Source organism: Malaclemys terrapin, chromosome 2 (assembly GCF_027887155.1).
Source record: "Malaclemys terrapin pileata isolate rMalTer1 chromosome 2, rMalTer1.hap1, whole genome shotgun sequence".
In the NCBI taxonomy this organism is placed as follows: domain Eukaryota; kingdom Metazoa; phylum Chordata; order Testudines; family Emydidae; genus Malaclemys; species Malaclemys terrapin.
In genome coordinates, this window is record NC_071506.1 from 9,466,894 (window position 1) to 9,487,124 (window position 20,231).

The 20,231-nt window shown below is 45.7% G+C and overlaps 1 protein-coding gene across 1 annotated transcript in view; it reads right to left on the bottom strand.

Annotated features, from left to right (window-relative positions):
• Positions 1 to 6,964: 6,964 nt before the first annotated feature.
• DENND3 (DENN domain containing 3) overlaps positions 6,965 to 20,231 on the bottom strand; it is an 88,415-nt gene continuing 75,148 nt past the window's right edge. Inside the window, 6 exon segments of the mRNA XM_054020256.1 lie at positions 6,965 to 9,252; positions 10,828 to 10,965; positions 11,095 to 11,213; positions 12,454 to 12,587; positions 13,415 to 13,575; positions 17,822 to 17,961. Of these exon segments, the coding sequence (XP_053876231.1) occupies positions 9,052 to 9,252; positions 10,828 to 10,965; positions 11,095 to 11,213; positions 12,454 to 12,587; positions 13,415 to 13,575; positions 17,822 to 17,961 (893 nt within the window). The 3' untranslated portion in view covers positions 6,965 to 9,051.

A 20,231-nucleotide genomic window follows, 5' to 3' on the forward strand; every position in this document is an offset into this window, starting at 1 on the left:
CCGCGCTCGCAATTGCGATTGGCGGGGGCAATTCGGCGGGAGGGCCTTTGCTCCCAGCGGGACTGAGGGACCGTCCGCCGAATTGCCGCCGCATACCTGGACGTGCCGCCCCCCCCTCTCCGGAGCGGCCGCCCCAAGCACCTGCTTGCCAGGCTGGTGCCTGGAGCCGGCCCTGTTGGTCAGGCGGCTGCTGCTGTGGCCACAGCTGTCCCCGTTAGCCACTGCCCACCACACGCAGCCGCCCAGGAGCAGACGAAGCAGGCCCAGCCCCAGCTATGTGCCTGGTAGGGAAAGGCCAGGCCGGCCCCTGTGACACGCTGAGGGGGAGGGCGGGCACCGCCCGAGGAGGCAGCAGCGGTGCATATTTCCCCAGGTGGGCCCAGAAGCAGTGAGCACAGTGGCCTAGGCTGTGATGCACACCTGCTCTCCCCCCTTTCGAGCCCTGGGAGGGCCCATGAGGTCAGCGGGGGGGGGGGGGGGAGGGGGGCTAACAGAGCATCCCATGGCACTGCAACCTCCTGTAACACCAACAGCAGACCCCAGTCGCTGGCAGGCAGGAGCCAACCGGGGACCTCTGGAGCTTAGTGCATGAGCCGCTACAGCGTGAACTAAAGGGCACCTGGCTGTTAGAGAAAGCAATTAATGCATTTGTGCTACAGCCTTAGCTCTCAGTGCCACTACATGGGCCAGAACACCACACCCAGGAGGCGTGTGGGTTACACACGTGCTTTACAGCCAGCAAGAATGGCGGCATTATAATTCTTGACGTCTGCTTTGTGTCCATTTATTCTTTTTGCGGCTCCAGACTAACACGGCTACCACTCTGAAACCTTTCTCTGAGCCGTGAGCTGACTGGCCGCTCACAGGAAGCCCAGCTGAGAGGCAAGAAGGTGCCACTTTGACACAACGGCACTTGTGACTGTAATTGCCCTTTGGGCCAAGTTCATTGCTGGTGTAAATCCCCAGGCTTCTATGGAGCGCAGCAGAAATAAATGAGGCACTTTGACTGACCTCAGGGGGGAAGTGAAAAGCAGCAAATGGTGCTGAAGTGAACAGACCTGCTGGGTTCCCAGAAGGAGCTACTGTGGATGGAGCTAAAGCAACTCCTATTTCCTCTGCTGCTGGTAGTTATGCCTAGGAGAATTATCTGCCATTGCCAATGCAAGATTGGTGCAGAAATTATGCTCAGAATTTCTTTTTCCTCCTGCAGAAATGGGCTGCAGCACTGCTGGCTGCTACTAGGGGGCGCTGGACCCAGAAGAGCCCAGCTTGCAAATAGAAGACACTGCTGGTGGGAGGCGGAGGGAGCTGGAGGGTTCCCAAGAGCTGCAGAACCCAGCACGCCCTGAGGAAAGGAAACTGGGCCAGAAACTCCATACCCACGGGCCCTAGCTTCAGGCTGTTTTGCCTTCTGGATGCTGGGCTCTGGGGGGATGGGGTGTGAGTGTCTGGGCTGGAGGGTGCCCCACAGCTGGGCTTCGGGGGAGGTAGGGGGCATGGGTGTCTGGGATGGAGGGGTGCCCCATGCCTAGGCTCTGGGGGAGGTAGGGGGCATGGACGTCTGGGATGGAGGGGTGCCTCATGGCTAGGCTCTGGGGGAGGAAGGGGGCGTGGATGTCTGGGATGGGGGGTGCCCCACAGCTGGGCTCTGGGGGAGGTAGGGGGTGCATGCAAGTATCTGGGCTGGGGAGGTGCCCCACAGCTGGGCTCTGGGGGAGGTAGGGGGTGCATGCAAGTATCTGGGCTGGGGAGGTGCCCCACAGCTGGGCTCTGGGGGAGGTAGGGGGTGCATGCAAGTATCTAAGCTGGGGAGGTGCCCCACAGCTGGGTTCTGGGGGGAAGGGGCAGAGAAACAGGAACTGGATTGTCATAGGGGTTTCCTTACCTCTCTACTGCTGGGGGAATTTTTGTGTCTGTCTGTATTGTTTCCAACCTAGTTGCTGAGAGATATTTTGAAATAAATTATAAAATAACTGAAACGGACATGATTATATAGCGTTATTTTGACAAAACATACATATTTGTTCAGAATTTTAAAATATTGTGCACAGAGTTTTTAACTTTTTGGTGCAGAACTCCCCCGGCAGTATGGTATTTCAGCAAAGCCCAGGAGCTTCTCTAGCTGATTGGGTTTGCTCTGGGCTACGGGAGGGGCCCTTACTCGAGCAGACCTGGGAATCTGCAGTCCATCACGAATGACTTGAACATCATCTTGCCCAGTGTGTGTCCCAGTAATGAAAATGAATTACTTTGGCCTAGATTCACCTCCCCAGTCAAGAACTGTTTCTGCTGGCTTCTACTTCCAGGAGTGAATCATTTTAAAATGTAGCATGTGATGCACCTGCTTACCTAAAACAGCTGCCTACCCTCAAAGGGCCCTGTCTTTATATTTTTGAATAGTGAGCGCTGCTCTAAATTAATCCGGCTTTTATGGGTGCAAATGATGAATGCAAAATGCTACCACATTAGAATGGTCCGTTTACATTGACTTTGCAAGGTAGGCCCTTGTTATCCAGTTCTGCAAGTTATCTGGTAGGAACATTTATGCCCTGGTTTTTCCATTGGACTTGTACCTTTTGTTGCACTTACTTTGCACATGAGTAAGTGCAACAAAAGGTACAAGTCAATGGAAAAATCAGGGCATAAATGTTCCCACCAGCTAGCTTGCAGAACTCCTGGGTAGCAGGGGCCTACCTTTCAATCTGATCTTGAGCGTTGGGTCCTTGCAAAAGGCTTTGAATTTTCTCTCCACGTGTTGAGTTCTATTTAGTTAAGTCAATGGTGCCCTCTGCTGACTGTGTCGAGAAATGAATCGTATTTTTTTTAGACAAAGAAAATTAGTGTCTTATACACTGGAGCCAAATGAGACATGAAATTTCATTTTCCCTGCATCTATCACTTGCTCTTAAGTACCCGCTGCTTAAAAACACGGCATTAAGCAGCAGCTCAGTATTTTTCCCTTAGCATTGATACTTCTGAATGCAATGGTTTTTAGAATCACTTTTGAAACGGGTACACTCAGCTCAAACAAATTCACTGATTCCCACCATGGAGCTACCCAAGAAGCCAGCAGACCAGAGTGTCACTAAGCTCTTATGTGATGGCCTACATGTTAGCTGACACACCAGGCACTGACGGGGGATTCTCCAGAGCTGTGAGCATGAGCTGTTACAGCCTGCGCTAAAATACCATGTCTCTGCAGCTCTGGACTTTAACAGACTCGTGGCCTCTGCAGATTGGGCACAGAAGGATCGAGTGACACTTACATATATCCTCTGCTCACAGGAAGTTCATCCCAAGCAGCTGAGACCCACACCAGTTTGAATCCAAGATGAGCCCACCTACCCACTTACGTGGCTGCGATCTTGGCATTTTGTGTAACACACTCACCAGTCGGTTACAAGAGCATGAAGCGCCGCAAGGAAAACAGAAAGTTAACTATGTGTGCTAAACAATCTGTTCCACCTTGTTTTTAGCTGTGACACGCTGATTGAGTTTCCCAGACCTGAAGAAGAGCTCTGTGTAAGCTCAAAAGCTTGTTTCTCTCACCAAGAGAAGTTGGTCCAGTAAAAGCTATGACCTCCCCCACCTTGTCACACTAATATCTGGGACTGACACAGCAACAACACTGCATACGTTAAATAACTACAGGTATGTAAGAGATCCCCCAAGCGCTGGGCTTGCATTGCCCTAGGTGCACAAAGCAAGATACTATTAGAATGTCACTGGAACAAGAAAACAGAAAAGTAGTCAGATACTGAGATAAATATATCCAGGCTAAGACTGTGAAATTCAGGTGAGAGTGCTAAAGACCTAGCTGTAGTGGGACCACTGGCCTTTCAAGCTGAGAGCACCTGATGGACGGTGAGATCACAAACGGAAAAACGACCTGGTTCTTAAAAGGGCCGAGTGCCTGCAGCTTCCACGGACTTCTATAGGAGTGTGCTCCATTCAGAATCAGGCCGGACAGTCCTGTTTTTGAGGCAGAAGGAAGAAAGAAAAAGGGGGCTTGGGGAATTAAAATGCAGTCTAACCTCCTTTCCTGGAAACCAGCAAGAGCTGAGAAAGCAGTGACCTTGGGAGCACCTGAAGGCCAATGGGACAATGAACCACCACCAAGGTGGCAGCACCCAATAGAAGCTAAAAGTTCCTGGGTTGGCGTATATTGGTTTTTACCTCAATAGACCTGCACCAATTTACATCAGCTAAGGATCTGGACCAAGTTATTTTTTTCAAAGGGATAAAAGAGCACCGAAGAGGCAATGCTGCGGCCTTCAAGGAAGCATTCGACATCGTTCCACAAACAGCATTGGTGGAGAATGAACCTGGGTACTACCAGGATTGAATCTACCATACGTGTAGCCACAGAAGTCAGTCAGACGTCCAGCGACAGTGCAGGTGATTGCAGGATGGTGGAGGTGGGTAGTTTCTGATGTGCTTACTCAACCTATATATGTGGTAGAATGGAGACACGGGGCTGGACTAGAGTGTAAATATTCCTGATTAGTGTCAAGTTGAGTAGAGGTATCGGGAGGAGGAAGGGGGGGATTGGTTCCTGGGTCCAGTGCTATTCCTCATCCTCACTGGAGGCTGAAAGGAAACTATAATAATGCAAGTTGTGGCTGTCCTGAAGCTAAGAGAGATTGTAAATGGTTTAAAGAACACACGATTAAAATACAATTCACTCTGGTAAGTTTCAGAAGCGAGCTGAAATCTGCTGAAGAAGATCCAGCAGGACTTTTATGCAGGAAGGACTGAAATGACACACAATACAGGCTGCACAGGGAAGGATCTGGGGGTGAGCGTGAGAATACTGAATAAGAGTCAATACTATAGCAAAATAAAGGCATGTTATATTGGGTCATATTAATAAGAGTCACATGGATGCTCCAATAAGCAAGGGAATTCTCCACCCCTACTTGCCTTTCGTTACTTTCTCGATCCCTGGAACACTGCACTCAGTTTTCAACACCATGGGCCAGATCCTCACCTGATAGAAATCAGCCTAGCTCCACTGATTGCCTTTAGCGCTATCTTGATTTACACCAGATGAGGATCTGGATCCAGGTTATTAAAAAAGAGAAAAAGTAGTGAGTAACCTCAAAGGCAGACAAGCAAAACTGAGGAAAGGTTGGAGGAAAAAGGACCTAATAGGAAAGATCAAGAGAACTGGGTATTAACATTATCAGGGGACATTAATGGGAGACATGGCTATACACAGAAATACAGATCTTATAAAGGAGACTAGATCAATAAACTTGGCATTAGTCATGGAGGGCAGGTGATCATGTTGTCATACTGGCTTAGAGAACATACTTAATACTACCACAGAGGAAGTATGTATGAGCACAGGATTGGGACCTAGGAATTCCTGAGTATTATGGCAGGTGGCACTAGGCTGCACTGTTACATTCCCTGTTAAAGTTCTTTTTTGTGACGTGTGAGCAAGTTTCCACTCTTGGGAAGATATGCTGTGGTGTTGTTAGTTTTGAGTTATGCAAAGTTGTGTGTAGAGGAAGCTTTATGAGACAGGGCACTGAGAAAGCAGCAGGAGAGTCTGCACTCTCTCTCTGGGGCTCTGCTTAGAGTCAGTTCTTGAGGCAGGTTTGCTCCAGGGAAACCACACATTGGTGCTGAGCTGAGATTCATGGCAGGATTGCCCCACCTGCTGTTTGACCATTTTCATTTCAGGACTGTTGTGTGTGTGTGTGTGTGTGTGTGTGCGCAAATAAAGCAAGTTGCACTTAGAGTATATCCAGACTCTCTCACTAATGTCTCCTTCCCTGGAGAGCAGAACTGCAAGGCCCAGAACATCTGCTGCTTCTCTGTAGTGGGGCCACACTGGTGTCAGAAGGGGAACTGTACTGTTCTGCCATTTTATACTTGGGGAACAGAGGCAAACACTTGCCCAACATCACAGAGGGCATCACTGCCAGGATGAGAGCTCATTCCTGGTGCACTGAAAGCCCACTGATAAGGCAAGCTAATTATAAAATGCTTTGTGAGAGCGACAACAAAGGCAGTTACGAACGGATGACCAGATGAAGTAACATGGTTGAGCAGTACAGTAGCTAACTTTGTCATTGCCAGCTCTTCGCCCAGACGTTTCTGCTGACATCATAGGTCCTGGCTCTCTAGAGTGAGGGGAAAGCATAGCAGGTGTCACACTGGTGTACATATACCATGCTGGTGGATGTGGTATTAAAGCAAAGATAGAACAGAGCAGGTCATATAAAACTTGGGGCCTAGTGGCTAGGGAGCTATTGGATCCCCCAACTTAGAACTTCCATGGGATGGGAGAATCCCCAGATAAGATAAAGCCAGGATAGCCAGCTCCTTCACAACGTGTTTTAGTCCCTGGCATAGGAGGCACGTCAGGGATAAGGTAAGCTTAGCAGTTATAGTCAACCATAGCCAGCCAGCGGAGAGTAAAGCAGCCTTCAGCCTGGAATAGAACCAAGCAGACAGGGCCAGCTCCAGGCACCAGCCCACCAAGCATGTGCTTGGGGCGGCACCTGGAGGGGGGTGGCGCTCCGGCCCGAGAGCGGGGCCGTGACTGGGCTCGCCGCCCTCCCCGCAGCGCTCTGTCCGCCGGGGAGAGAGCGGAGCCCTGGCTGGCTCGCCACCCTCCCACCAGTGCTCCGGCCGGCCGGGCAGAGCGGGGCCCCGGACGGGCTCTCCACCCTCCCCCCGGCGCTCTGGCCGCCAGGGAGAGTGGAGGCCCAGCCGGGCTCTCCGCCCTCCGCCCGGCGCTCTGGAGGGGGCGCGCGTGGCTTTTTTGCCTGGGGCGGCAAAAAAGCCAGAGCTGGCCCTGCAAGCAGAACATTGTATAGAGACAGTCCTAGTATCCGACAGCCGCAGCCTTATCTCTGCTACACCCAGCAGATGCTGGCCATGACTGTAAATTTAGGTCCTTGTGGTGTGTTGAATTACATGGAAATAAAAACAAGTTACAAAGAGAGGCTAGAATTGCAATAGTGTTTAATATTCTGTTTCTCATATTCGTTTTTTCAGTGACTGAACAAATGACAAGAGAGAAGTTCAGCTATCCTCAAATACCCAGACTGAAAGACTTAACACAGAGATTATCAATAGTTTCTATAACAGTATTTCTATTAGCCCTGCACTACTATAGGTTATATATGTTAACAAAAAAAGTAGCAGCTGATTTTCTATTTACAGTATTTTATAGAAATGATATATTCCACTTTATCCTGCATTGATATAGACAACTCTTCTGCACATATGTATAGTTCTCCAACTCTCACAGATTTCCTGAAAGGAAATGACTAGGAAGCATAAGCCAAATGGAACACCAGACCACAGTACAATGGCATTTACTTTCAATTATTTTGAATGATCTACGTGATAGCATGGTGCCTTCATGTAACTTAAAATTAAGTTGAATTATTTTCTTAGTTATGTTCTGAGCTAAATAATGGCAGTCTTTTTTATGTTTTATTTCTCTATTTATACTTTATTGAACTTGTCGCCCCCTCTCCCCTCCCAAAATAAGGGGGGGGGGGCAACAAAAGCAAAAAGACAAAAAGAACAAAAAGGTAAAGGAGTGGAAGGGGAGGGAAAGGAAAGGCAGGACGGGGGCAGGGATTGGAAAGAAGAACAACCGCTCAGTTTCCATCGGGTTTCTAAAAAGTCAGACCAAATCTTTTCAAATTTGTCTGAGGTCCCTCCTCTCCAAAACATTACCCGCTCATTAGCTGCCAGGTCAGCAAAGTCTGTGCAGTCTGCTCTTCCAGTGGAGCAGCATCAGTCATTTGTCTACGAGCAGTGCTCTGGAGAGCCAAGCATTCTGTGAAGCTGGGATGTTTCCAAGATAATGGGCTATATCCCAAAACACAGCTCTTGGAAGTAATTTTTATGGAGGTATCCAATATCATATTAATCCTCCGGCCTTCTTGTAGCCAAAAGGATTGTATCCTGGGACAGTCCCAAAACATGTTAGCCTCTATGGCTCCGGGAGACAAGTATGGACAAAATATATATTTTTTCTGCCAAATCAGCCTTAATTGTAGATAAACAGTAGATTTTTTTATGATTTGCAAGGCACTTCCCCATTGGCTAGAGTTCAAGGCCATACACAAATCTAAATTATGGAGGGTCTTTGGGGCCAAGAAGTCATAACAGTCTAAGCTATCTGGGCAGTCCCAGTTAATGGCGTGATATTGGGGTGAGGTTTGTTTGCATAGCTCCAACCAATGGTGCTGCCACTAGCAAGCATATAATATATTGAAATTAAATTTGCCAAAGACAGAATTACCACAGCAATGGTTCCATTCCTAAGAACTTGGCAGATCCCAAATATTCGCCGCTCGTTTTTTAAAGGAATGCTTACTTCTTCAAGTTGCCGTAACTGGAAATATCCAAGTCTCTTGGCACACCAGCAGACTACAAGTGCTATTAGGGAAAGTCAGCATTTTAAATAATGCACCATAAATATAGATACAGCGGGAATGGAAAGTCATCCTTGTGTTAATCGGGCTGCCAGTTTAGAAAGATACTTTGAATTGACAGTAATTCTATCACCCATGATGAATCAGTCACATTTAATATTTTTCCAAACGAACATTCCCAGCTGTCAAGATATCAAAATTATTATTTTGTAGGATGATACATATAAGTATCTTTAAGAACTAGCTCAAACTGAATTATTGAGCAATACTCTCTGCTGGTTCAACTTCATTGAAGTCAATTTACCCTAGCAAAGAACTTGGCCCATAATCTTGACCTTTCATGACAATGTTTGTAAAATGTAATCGCCGAGGTTTAAAAATCTAGTGATTTCTCTACTCAGTCTTCCAGTTCCTCACTGAGTGTGCAGGTGGTGGCTGATCATGACAGAGTGCAAACAGAAATTCCCTTTTGTTTCTATATACTACAATAATGTAGTTACCACTGAAATAATTATACTAATAAATTAAAAATAACACTGATGCATTGTTAACGACATCTGAAGGGTGAAGTTGGAGTAACAAAATCCAAACTGGTAAGTTTTCCAACAATGGTATTTGCACACACTTGGAAAAGTTAAATCTATTCAACTTTCCAAATAGCAATCTTCCCTTCTTCCCTTCCAGAACCACTAAGAACATATCTGTCCTCTGCAGAGCACAGTGCCTTCACTGTATCAGCATGGCCCACCAACTCCTTCTCCACAGTTTTCTTTTCAGCATCTATCACGTAGATCTTTCCCCTGGTTTTGCCCTGGGATATTCCTCTGCTGCCAATCCAGATCTGAAAGTCAGAAACAATTTTTAATGCATTACATTCCACTTCTGTTCGAAGATACAGCGTAAGCGGTTTCAGCAAAGGAGTTGTTTTATGTGCCCCCAAAGATACAGTCAGTGGTACTCTGGTCAGGTTTGAAAACGGTAATACCCAAGATCTCTCAAAGCTACTTGTTCGAGCCAATGGTTTGTAGGTTTCTATACAGGATGTATAGCCACTATTACGTTTTTAATAAGGGTTGGTAACTAGAAAGAAGCATATTTAAGAATGACAAAATGGGCAAAATTCTTTGTTTTTGCTTCCTTGCTAAAATAAGGAAATCATATAGTAAATGGTCTGATTTTAATTAAATGAATTTAGAAGTAAGCCTGTAGCAGACAGCTGTCACACTATCATCTTCCGTCGTTGCCAGGCAGCCACTCCAGTCTGACCCAGCCTGGCAACTCCAGTAAATGCTGTTTCGTTTTTACAGCAGGGATATGTGGGTATTATAGCTCTGACCACTGGCTCCGTCCTATCCTAGGGGAGAAAGAGCCAAGTTGCTGCATCGCTGGCAGGCTTAAAGACAGGAGTATTGAATGTTCAAACTGGGGAGGTGGGAAGCTCAGGAACGTTTGCTGATTTTTCCTTTTTTGTATAAGGGAGTTGGACAATAATGTTACGTACAGTGTTACTGGGCTTTGAATGAGTGGAGGGGAAGAGGGATGATGCTGCAGATGGAGCAGAAGAGGGCTCTGGGTTTCTGAGTAATCCTTTAATTTACAGGCTGGTTGGGGGTATCCCAGAGCTTGTGGGGTTCTGTTTCTATGGCACCTTTCTCTGTTTTCCTGTTAGGTCCTGGCTCACCAACCTAGCCCCAGTGGCAGAGTAGCTTCCCAACTCCACAGGGAGTTGATTCTGAAGTGATTGTACATTTCGGGGGAGACGGGCTGGGGAGTCCGACTGGGATTATTTCAGAAGGGTCTGGAGTTGCTGTCAGCATCTCATTGTGGAATATTTTTGCTGTTATTTATGGAAATGACCTTTGCCCCTGACCAAATGGTGCCCTCAGTCGCAGCAGCCGCAGACCTCTGAAAGTGACTGGTATATTGTGACTGAGAGGGCTGAGTGACACTCCCAGAAGATGGTGACATGGGGAACTGCTTGGGTCCTTTAACCCTGTTAGGGTGGGCACATGATTATTAGATAGGAAGAGACCATCTTCCAGACACAGGCCAGCTAATCAGCATTTATTATTTTTCCACCAGTCTTTTCTTGGGCTTTATCATTGGAGCATAAGGCATTAAATGTCAGGGGACCTAATCTTTAGTTCATACTATTTAGTGAAAAGGTCAGTGACTAATAAAGTCATCATGCATTTAATCATGGATGAGGCTTCTGGCCTTGCTTGTATGTTTGAATACTAGATGGCCAATTAGGTTGGGCTGCTATTAGCTCAGGGCTACTCATGTCTCAGACCAATGTGCGTGGCAAGCCCACAATAAAACAACTCAACTGATGACAGTGCTGTAAACACAAACTGCATTACACCTAGGAAATGGGCAACAAATAAAAATATTAAATTAACAGAATGTATTCTACCTGATTTTTTACTTTTATCATACAGGTAATCTCAGAACAGTCTTGAAGATGAATCTTTTGAGGCGTTCTGGAGAGATCTGTTGCATTCCAAATAGACAGGTCACTACTTCCTGAACATGACGTCCATACTTGGTCCCCCTAAAGCACAGAAAGAATCTGACCAATCTTACCAGTGTACTCACACACATAGCCTAAGAAATAATTGTACAGCACTGTTTATAAAGCAGAGACTTCCTACAAGACAAATTACCAGCCTAAATTTAATACCTCAGGAAACAGCTGGAAACAGCGAAAATACGAACAAACATCCTTCGGATTCTCTTCAATTTTCATTTCTTGCCGAGGAGACCCATTAGTTGTCGCTACGAGTATACCACTTCCGGTACCTTCAATAGTAAAAATATGAGGTTAATAGTCGAAGTACTGACGTTTTATTTCCCAACAAAACCGTGGAAAGCTAGGCAGGAGTAAATGTGTACATGCAGAACTATGGGGTCACCAGTAGTATCTTTCCTAAAACCCACAGAGAAAACTATACATGGTATTCTCTATTCACAATTGACTTCTCACAGTGTACGTTCTTATATCTATTCTGCAATTACAAGCATGCCTGTTGGTACTCTAGGTGCTAACAGAAGAGGAAAAGAGAACGTGCTTAAATTTTCATATACTATTTGGTTCTCAGCATGCATAAGTATTTGCTGCTATAGATCTAGGACAGAGATTTTCTGTACTACAGAAGTTGTAGGGTGGATTTCTGGCCCCAATGAAAATAATGGGAGTGTTACTACTGACCGCACATCGGGCCAGGATTTTACCCATAGTCTTTAGTAACTTTTTCGTCACTCGATGTGCATACTTGATATACAGTGGATCCTAGGTCTCTGGTAGCATTGAGCATTAAAGCAATGTTGGGTGGATAAGCCTTAGGTTTCTTGAACCAACCTGTACTTGGAAAAGATGCCTTATTGATGACCTTTTATTCTGGCACTGAAACCTTAGCATATCCTATTCAGCTCCTACACACAGGATGGCAGAACACTTGGAAGTAGTTAAAGGTTACAGCTGAGACTATCAAGTTGGACCTGTGCCATAACAGGTGGCTCAAACACAGATCCACAACTTCCGATACTATTACCGCTAGACCCCATAGACTTAAAAGAACTTCTCTTTTAAGAGTTCCCATGCCAATTTACAGGCATCTTTGGGTGAGACCAGACAAAGCCTGATGCTTCTAGATGTCACATCCTGCAGTGAATGCAACATCCCTGTTCAATCAGATGAGACATGGCCATCCAAAGGCAGCTCACATCCTCCCATGCAGTAACCCAGCAATTTTGTCCTATGTGGGACTGCTTGCTATCACAAGAGAATATCTGTAAGACCCTGACCAGGCAAAATGTTTAATTTAAAGCACAACAATAATCCAAACAAACTCAATAGGCTTACTCTATGCTATTTAAACAGCCTGAATGGAGATGGCTGGATGAAGAGAACTGGTTAATCATACAAAAATAAAAATTGTACATGAAAATATGAAATTATACTGTTCTTTACATTAAAGTGACATAACATGCAAAAACTTATTTAAAAAAAATTCCAATATCTGAGGCATGAAGAACTTACAGCACCAAAGACGGTTGTCATGGAGTTTGACAGAAAAAAGATCTTTGCAGGGCAGTTGAAGTCTACGGTTTACTTTCAAAGTGCTAATGTTCCAAGCAATCACTGTCCCATCTAAACTGCATGAATATGCTTCGCTGTTGACGTAAAAAAGCAAAATTAAAAATAGCATGTTGTTATAGATCTCCCACCACAACAAACGTTAATGCCAAGTCAAAGCCGAGATCTTTACTTCCAAAAGGAGTAGAAATATTAGATTAAAATACATCAATGAGCCACAACGGAGTGTGCATTAAAGTCTATAGGACAGTAACACAGGAGTAGTTCCCAAGCGCCAGGGCAGCACGCTGGAAGGGACTCACAGCAGGTGGCAGGCAGAGGGTGGCTTTGGCAGCAGAAGTGAGGTTTGGCATGTGCACTTCTGCATTGTTAATTTTAAAAAGAATCATACGATGTATTTGAACTTATTTTTCTTGTTCCGTTCACTTTTGTACAAAGAAAAATAAAGCCAGAACTGGGTTGTAAAAGTATGATGAATCTATTGTGTGGACAAAGCAAAAATGGAATGTTCTTTAAGAGGCTTCGGTGTGCCTCTATCACTGGTTGCCTGCAACTCCCCTTTGGTCTCATCTCTGTCTCAGGAAAGCAGAACTATTTTGGAAATAAGGTGTCATTGTGAAACTGATCACATCAGCTACATTGGGCTGCCTATATAGAAGGTTAAATATAGTATCTTGTAGTTGACTGTTTTATATGGACCCTTACATATAATTGCATGATTTCTCTTAAGGTTAAATTTAGTCTAGATGTTGATTAGCGATTAGAGGAAAAAAACACATTATCTTGTTTAAAATTCTCTCTAATATTACACATTTGTCCAGCTTCAGAAGCTCTCGTACCAAGAATGCCTCCCACGTTAGCTGGTATGTATATTTAAAAAATGGAACTTTGTAATCAAATTTACCTGGATACACTGTTCCTGTTCTCTACAATGATGTCCATAACATGAGAGCGGTGGTCATTTAGTTGCTTATTGCAAGACATACTATGGGTGTTGATTATGTAAATAATGGCATCTTGAGAACCGATCCATACTTGGCTCTGCTCTACCATTACCATGCAAGTCTAGAGGGAAAAAAAGTGCAAGATTTCTTTTAAAAGTTCAGTACAGAAGGTTATCACTCTTGAAAGAAGTACACAAACATGTTATACCAGTGGTTCTCAACCTTTCCAGACTACTGTACCCCCTTCAAGAGTCTGATTTGTCTTGCATATCCCCAAATTTCACCTCATTTAAAAACTACTTGCTTACAAAATCAGACATAAAAATACAGAAGTGTCACAGCATGCTATTACTGAAAAATTGCTGACTGTCATTTTTACCATAATTATAAAATAAATGACTTGGAATATAAATATTGTACTTACATTTCAGTCTATAGTATATAGAACAATATAAACAATCCATTGTCTGTAGGAAATTTTAGTTTGTACCGACTTTGCTAGTGCTTTTTATGTAGCCTGTTGTAAAACTAGGCAAATAACTAGATGAGTTGATGTACCCCTGGAAGACCTCTGCGAATCCCCAGAGGTATACGTACCCCTGGTTGTGAGCCACCGTGTTATACAAAGAGAGTTTTTCTAGTGGCTAAAGTCAGAGCAAGAATCAAGATTCCTCAGTTCTTTCTTGGCTCTGTCACTACAAGGCTGTATAACTGAAGAGAAGTGATGTCATCGCTTTGGCTCAGTTTATCCTTCAAAGAAGTAGGCTTAATAATACTTACTGATACCTATCTCAAAGGAGTGGTCTGGGGCTTAAAATATAATGTAAAACTCTGAGATCTTCAGATGAAAAACACTACAGAAACTCAAAGTATTACACATTTCTTTCCTACATAACAGAGACGCTCTTCCATTTGTAGAAAATGTATTTCTCTCTTCAATTAGAAGAAGTGAAACATTCATTTAATTTTTGAACTAGAAATAGCAGCAGCAGTATTTTAAACTCAGGATGTTCTGAAATAATGTACTTCTTATTTCCCACATTAATACCCACTCCATCTCTCAAAAGATCTCAGCCATTCACAACCTCTTAATAACTCGCTCCCCTCCAGCTCCTGGATCCCTTCATCAGACACTGCCTCTGCACCTGTCCTTTCTGAGGGAGGCCTCTTCTCTTTTCACACACACACCATCCTTGGTCAGACTGCGGTGTGCTTCTCCTCTCCCATTCTTGCAGGTTTCGGCCCCTTCCATCTCCCCATTCCCAGGCTTTCCTTTCTTTTGAAGAGCAATGCATCTGCACCTTCTCTGCCCGCTTCACGCTGCTGTCATTTACCATTCACCCAACTCCTTGCATCATCCTTCCTTTCGATTCAGTTTCCTGACGCTCTCTCTTCCTCTCCTTGCTACCTCCCACTCATCCTTGGTGATGTCAAATTCTATGCTGATGACTCACATGACCTCTTAGCTGTACCTCACCTCTTCCTTTGATCGGCAGTTCTGAATCAACTCTCCCAGTCACGAGGGCTCTTCGCTTGACTTGGTCTTCACCAAGCAATGCTCTCTCTAGTCTCTCTATTGAGGAGTTCCCCCTCTCAGACCATCGCCTGGTTTCTTTCCACATCGCCCATCAGCTCCCCAGGCAGCCTTTCTGTGTCTTGCAGCCCGTCAGCATTGATGACTTCTTGTCTGCTCTCAGCCCTCTCTTACTTTAGTTCCAGTGATAGTTGTTGATTCCCTCCAAGCTTCACTCTCCTCCAGTTTCAACTCTTTTGCCCCCTCCCAGTTTCCACCCTGCCAACACCCCAGCCCTGGCTTATCCTCAACATCTGCTTCCTCTGCTCCTGGTCTCGCACTGCGGAGCGTCTCTGATGGAAATCCCATGACCCGGCTGCCTTCCTCAACTCTATATTTGTTCTCTTCTCCTTCACTTCTCCCATCTTCCTAGTTCAGTGGTTTTCAACCTTTTTTCATTTGAAGACCCCTACAAATCTTGAATAGAGGCACAGACCCCTTTGGAAATCTTAGGCATAGTTTGCGGACCTCCAGGGGTCTGCAGACGATGGGTTGAAAACCATTGTTACAGTTAAACAGCTCTACTTCTCCAACTTAACTGAGTACCATGCCTGCAAGCTCAGCTGTCTTTTTGCCATGTTTGACTCACTCCTCAAACCCACTCCACCTCTTGCCTCCACTTCTCTCTCCACCTACTCTCTTCCCGTCCCTTACTCTTCTCCTTAACCTTGCGCTAGCCTCTGGCTCTTTCCCCTCACAATACAAGCAATGATCTAGTCTCTATTATTTTAAAAAGCCCACCCTTGAGCCCACTGTATCTCCCTTCTTCCTTTCATCTGTAAGATTGCTGAATGCACTGTTTATAATCTGGAGTTCCTCTCCTCCAATTCCATCCTAGACCCTCTCCAATCAGGGTTCTGCCCTTTGCACACCACTGAACCTGCTTGCCAAAGTCTCTAATAATCTTTTCCAAGACAAAGCTCAGAACTAGAATGCCATTCTCATCCTCCTTGGCCTGTCAGCCACCTTTGACACAATCAACCATGCTCCTCTTCATGAAATCTTGTCCTTCCTTGGCTTCCGTGACACTCTCCTCACCTCTCAACACGCTCCTTCAGCGTGTCCTTCTAAGGATTCTCCTCATCACCCCCTCCCCCTTTCTGTCCTTGGTCCTCTTCTCTTCTCCCTCTGTACCTTATCTCGGGGTAACCTCATCCAGAAACTCAAACTCAACTACTGACTTTATGCTGATGATTTACACATCTACCTCTTTACCCCAGACCTGTCTCCTTTCCAAACTAAAATCTTGACCTGTCTCGCTGACATCTCCTCAGGGATGTCTAGCCAACAGCTCAAGATCAACATGACTCAAAACAGAGCTCCTAATCTTCTCCTCCCCACCCCTTTCTCAATCACTGCGAACACCCCCTCCCCTCCCCTTCTTTCAGCCTGTCACACAGGCTCGTAGCCAGGGTGTCTTCTTCAACTCTGACTTCTCTCTAGGTCCTCATGCCCAGGCTATGTCTAAATCCTGACGTCTCCTTCTGCATAACATCTCTAAGACGCAGCCTTTCCTAACCATGTACACAGCTAAAACGCTCATCCAGGCTCTCAATATCTCACATCTATATTACTTCAACTTCCTTCTCTCTGGACTTGACCATGCAGTCTTGCCCCACTCAGACCCATTCAGAATGCTGCTGTGAAGATCATTCTCCTAGCTTGTCGCTTTGACCATGTTCTCTCTCTTACGGCTTCCTCCACTGGCTCCCTCTTCTCTATCACCTCATACATAAGCGGTTTGTCTTCTCTTTAAAGGCCCTTCCCAGCCTATCCCTACCCATCACCTCTCATTCACTATCATAGATTCAGAGTATCAGGGTTGGAAGGGACCTCAGGAGGTTAATTCCCACTTCCAATCAGCCCACAATACCAGCCTCCATTGCCCACTTTTAAAATATCCAAACAAACATATTTGTGCTTTTGCTCGTGCTGCCCCTCACTAGAGAGAAGCTCCCTGTAAACCTCCACAAAGCTACCTCATTATCCACCTTCAAAACCCTCCTTAAAAGTCTCCTTTGCCATAATGCCTTTACTGGTAGGCTGCTGGTGTACTGAGACTACTGCCTATCACGCTGACCAATACTCATAGACTCATAGACTTTAAGGTCAGAAGGGACCATTATGATCATCTGGTCTGACCCCCTGCATGCTGCAGGCCATAAAACCGTCCCTACCCCTTCCCTGGACTCTGCTGTTGAAGTCCCCAATCCTGTTTTTAGTGCCTTCAATCGGCAGAGACCCTCCTGCTAGTGATCCCTGCCCCATGCTGCGGAGGAAGGCGAAAAACCTCCAGAGGCTCAGCCAATCTGCCCTGGAGGAAAATTCCTTCCCGACCCCAAATATGGCGATCAGTGAGACCCCGAGCATATAGGCAAGAGTCTCCAGCCTGACCCCTGTTAGCCATTATACTATTTACCTACCATTGCTTGGTTTTCCTTGACTACTATGTTTTACCATTAAACCATTCCCTCCATAAACTTATCTAATTTAATCTTAAAACCAGACAGGTCCGTCGCCCCCACCGTTTCCCTCGGAAGGCCGTTCCAATATTTCACCCCTCTGAATACTGTCCCATTGTTTCCTTGTACTCCCCCCATCTGTCTGTATCTATCTGTTGTAGCTAGTTTTATACTTTGATTGTAAGCTCTTTGGGGGCAGGGACCATCTTTTTGCTCTGTATTTGTACAATGTCTGGCACAGTAGGGTCCCTGATACATGATCAGGGCTCCTAAGCACTATGGTAATATAAATAATTAACAACAACAACAACAACAAGGCTAGTCTCACTCACCAGTTTAGAGCTGCCCACTTTAAAACAGTGTTGCTGAATAGTCCAGGTAGATGCATCAAACACAATCACCTTCCCCTCACCTAAAGCACACCATAACTTTGGACGGGCATCTTCAATTCTATCTCCTGCATCGAGGTGCCCTATTATTGGGGGGGGGGGAAGAAAAACAAACAGCACTCTTAGCTACATTTGGAGACGTTATTAAGCAGTATATCTTCCTGGTGGAACATGATATCAGTGCTCCAGAACCTACATTAGGTAGCTACCGAGTTGCAACCACTTCATATCATGCTGATTATAATCATCCCACTGTACCTTGTGCTCCTCCATGTCTGTTTATTGAGTCCACCTGTTGTTTTGCATCTCAGACTTGTAAGATCTTCAGAGCATGGATCATCTTTTTGCTGTATATTTGTAACATGCCTAGCATGCTAGAGCCCTGATCCCCAACTGGGGCATCTGGGTGCTACTGCAATATACTTAACAGATAACACACTGGCTGGCTATTGGGTTTTGGGTAAAATGTAAGGTGTTATATTTTGACCTACAAACCTCTAAAAGGTCTGGGAGCCACCTACTTGCAAGAATGCTTCTTTCCTTGCACTGGACTGCCACATCTGCAGGCAAAAGCAGCTCCAGCTGGAACCCGCTCAGTATAAAACAGAGGGTGCCCTTAACTTCGGAACTTATTCTCCCTTCTGGTTTCAAATAGCCTGAGTTTGCTGACTCTCAGGACATGCTGCAAGGCCCATGAACCAGACTTTAGGGGCTGTGCGCTTCAGAGGCTAGGATTCGTGGGAAAGGTGGAATATAACCTGGGTATGAATTCATCTTTGATTGAGTTGTTTTCTGGGTTTCTTTCATCAAGCATGAGAAGAAAGTGCTGATTTAGTCTTTTAGGAGGACTGTATTTTTAAATGTATGGCTATTGTGTTTAGAGGTGGGGGGATAGGTACTTTTTTATTGTACGCAGAGCTGGTTGCACCACCTATTATTAAGGTTACTTGCCCCTTCCTATTACAAAACACTCTTTCAGTTGCTCATAACTTTGCCAAAGTGTTTGGGCTGAAATTTGCCGTGCTGGGTGCCTGCCTCAGGCTGAATGTTTCTGAAAAAATTCAGCCAAAATGGTACAGCCATTTCCAAGAATGAGGTTAAGGAAAAATCTGTTTTATCCATGCTTAAAAATTCTGGTGACCTTTTCTTTGAAAAGCTCTACTGCCTCCATGTTTTGGAGCAGTAAGTTGAAATTTGGCAAGAGGTGGCCTTTCAGTCTAGGATGTGCCTTTTGCTTCCCATGAAAATTCATCCAAATTTGGCCAAGTTATAAAATATGCTCTGTGAGATTTAAAATGTTAGCAGTTAAATTCCATGAATATGCTGTCCTGACTGGGCAGGTCCTGTCTGGGGCTGAGCAGGACTCTTCCTGCAATTACAGCTGTGAACAGCTGCAGGCAGTGTTGGGTCTGAGCACCAGAACTAAGAAAAGACGACAGTCTCTCCTGCGTTCCCACTGACCCCTCTGCTGGGCCCAAGAAGCCTAGAGGAAGAAGATGCCTGATCTGAATACAGAAAGGACAAGAGGCAGACCTGTAGGGAGAGGTAAACTGGGATTGGGAGTGGAGGGGGACAATGGGAGTAGGGTGGGGTGCTCAAGCCTGGAACTATGAACCAGAGGGTGGGGAGAAAGGCTGAGGCTATATGACTAAGGGTGTCTGGATAGTAATGCAAACCAAAGTGCTGCGATGTAACTCCCTGTGTGGATGCAAACTAAAAGGTTCCTAGTTCGTGTTAACATATTCCTGTTTGAAGAGGATAATGTTAACACGAACTAGGAAACTTTGAGTTCACACCCATATGACCCACACAGGAGTTACAGCACAGCACTTTGGTTTGCCCTGCTAGTTACACTGTGGGGAAGGGCAAACAAGCCCTGAGATTGGATGAGGAGCTAGGGGAGTTTGGGACTGGCTGTGCAAAGAGAGTAGGAGAGTGAGCCAGAGGGGAGGTGGGTGTGGGATACTGAGATTGGATTAGGACACCAGGGAGGGGGGCCACTGGGGGCCACAATGGGGAAGAGGGAGACAAATTGGAAAAGGAGCTGGGAAGAGGGAACTGGGACTGGGGCAAGGAGGAGACTGGGGCGGTCTACATGAGAAGAATGGGACTGGAACAAGGTGCCAGGGGAGGGGAGAGGAGTGGGACAATTTGGAGGAGACATGGCAGAAGGGTTCACACTTCAGAAGAGTCTGGGCCCTCAAACACACTTCCCTGCTCCAGAGACAGGATTGGAACCCAAGATTCCTGAGTCTTACCATGCCTCTGCTGTCAGCCAATATTTGTGAAATCCACTGGCAAAATGTTGCTCATCCCCCTCTAGTGCTGGTCCATATGGAGAATGACAACTTAC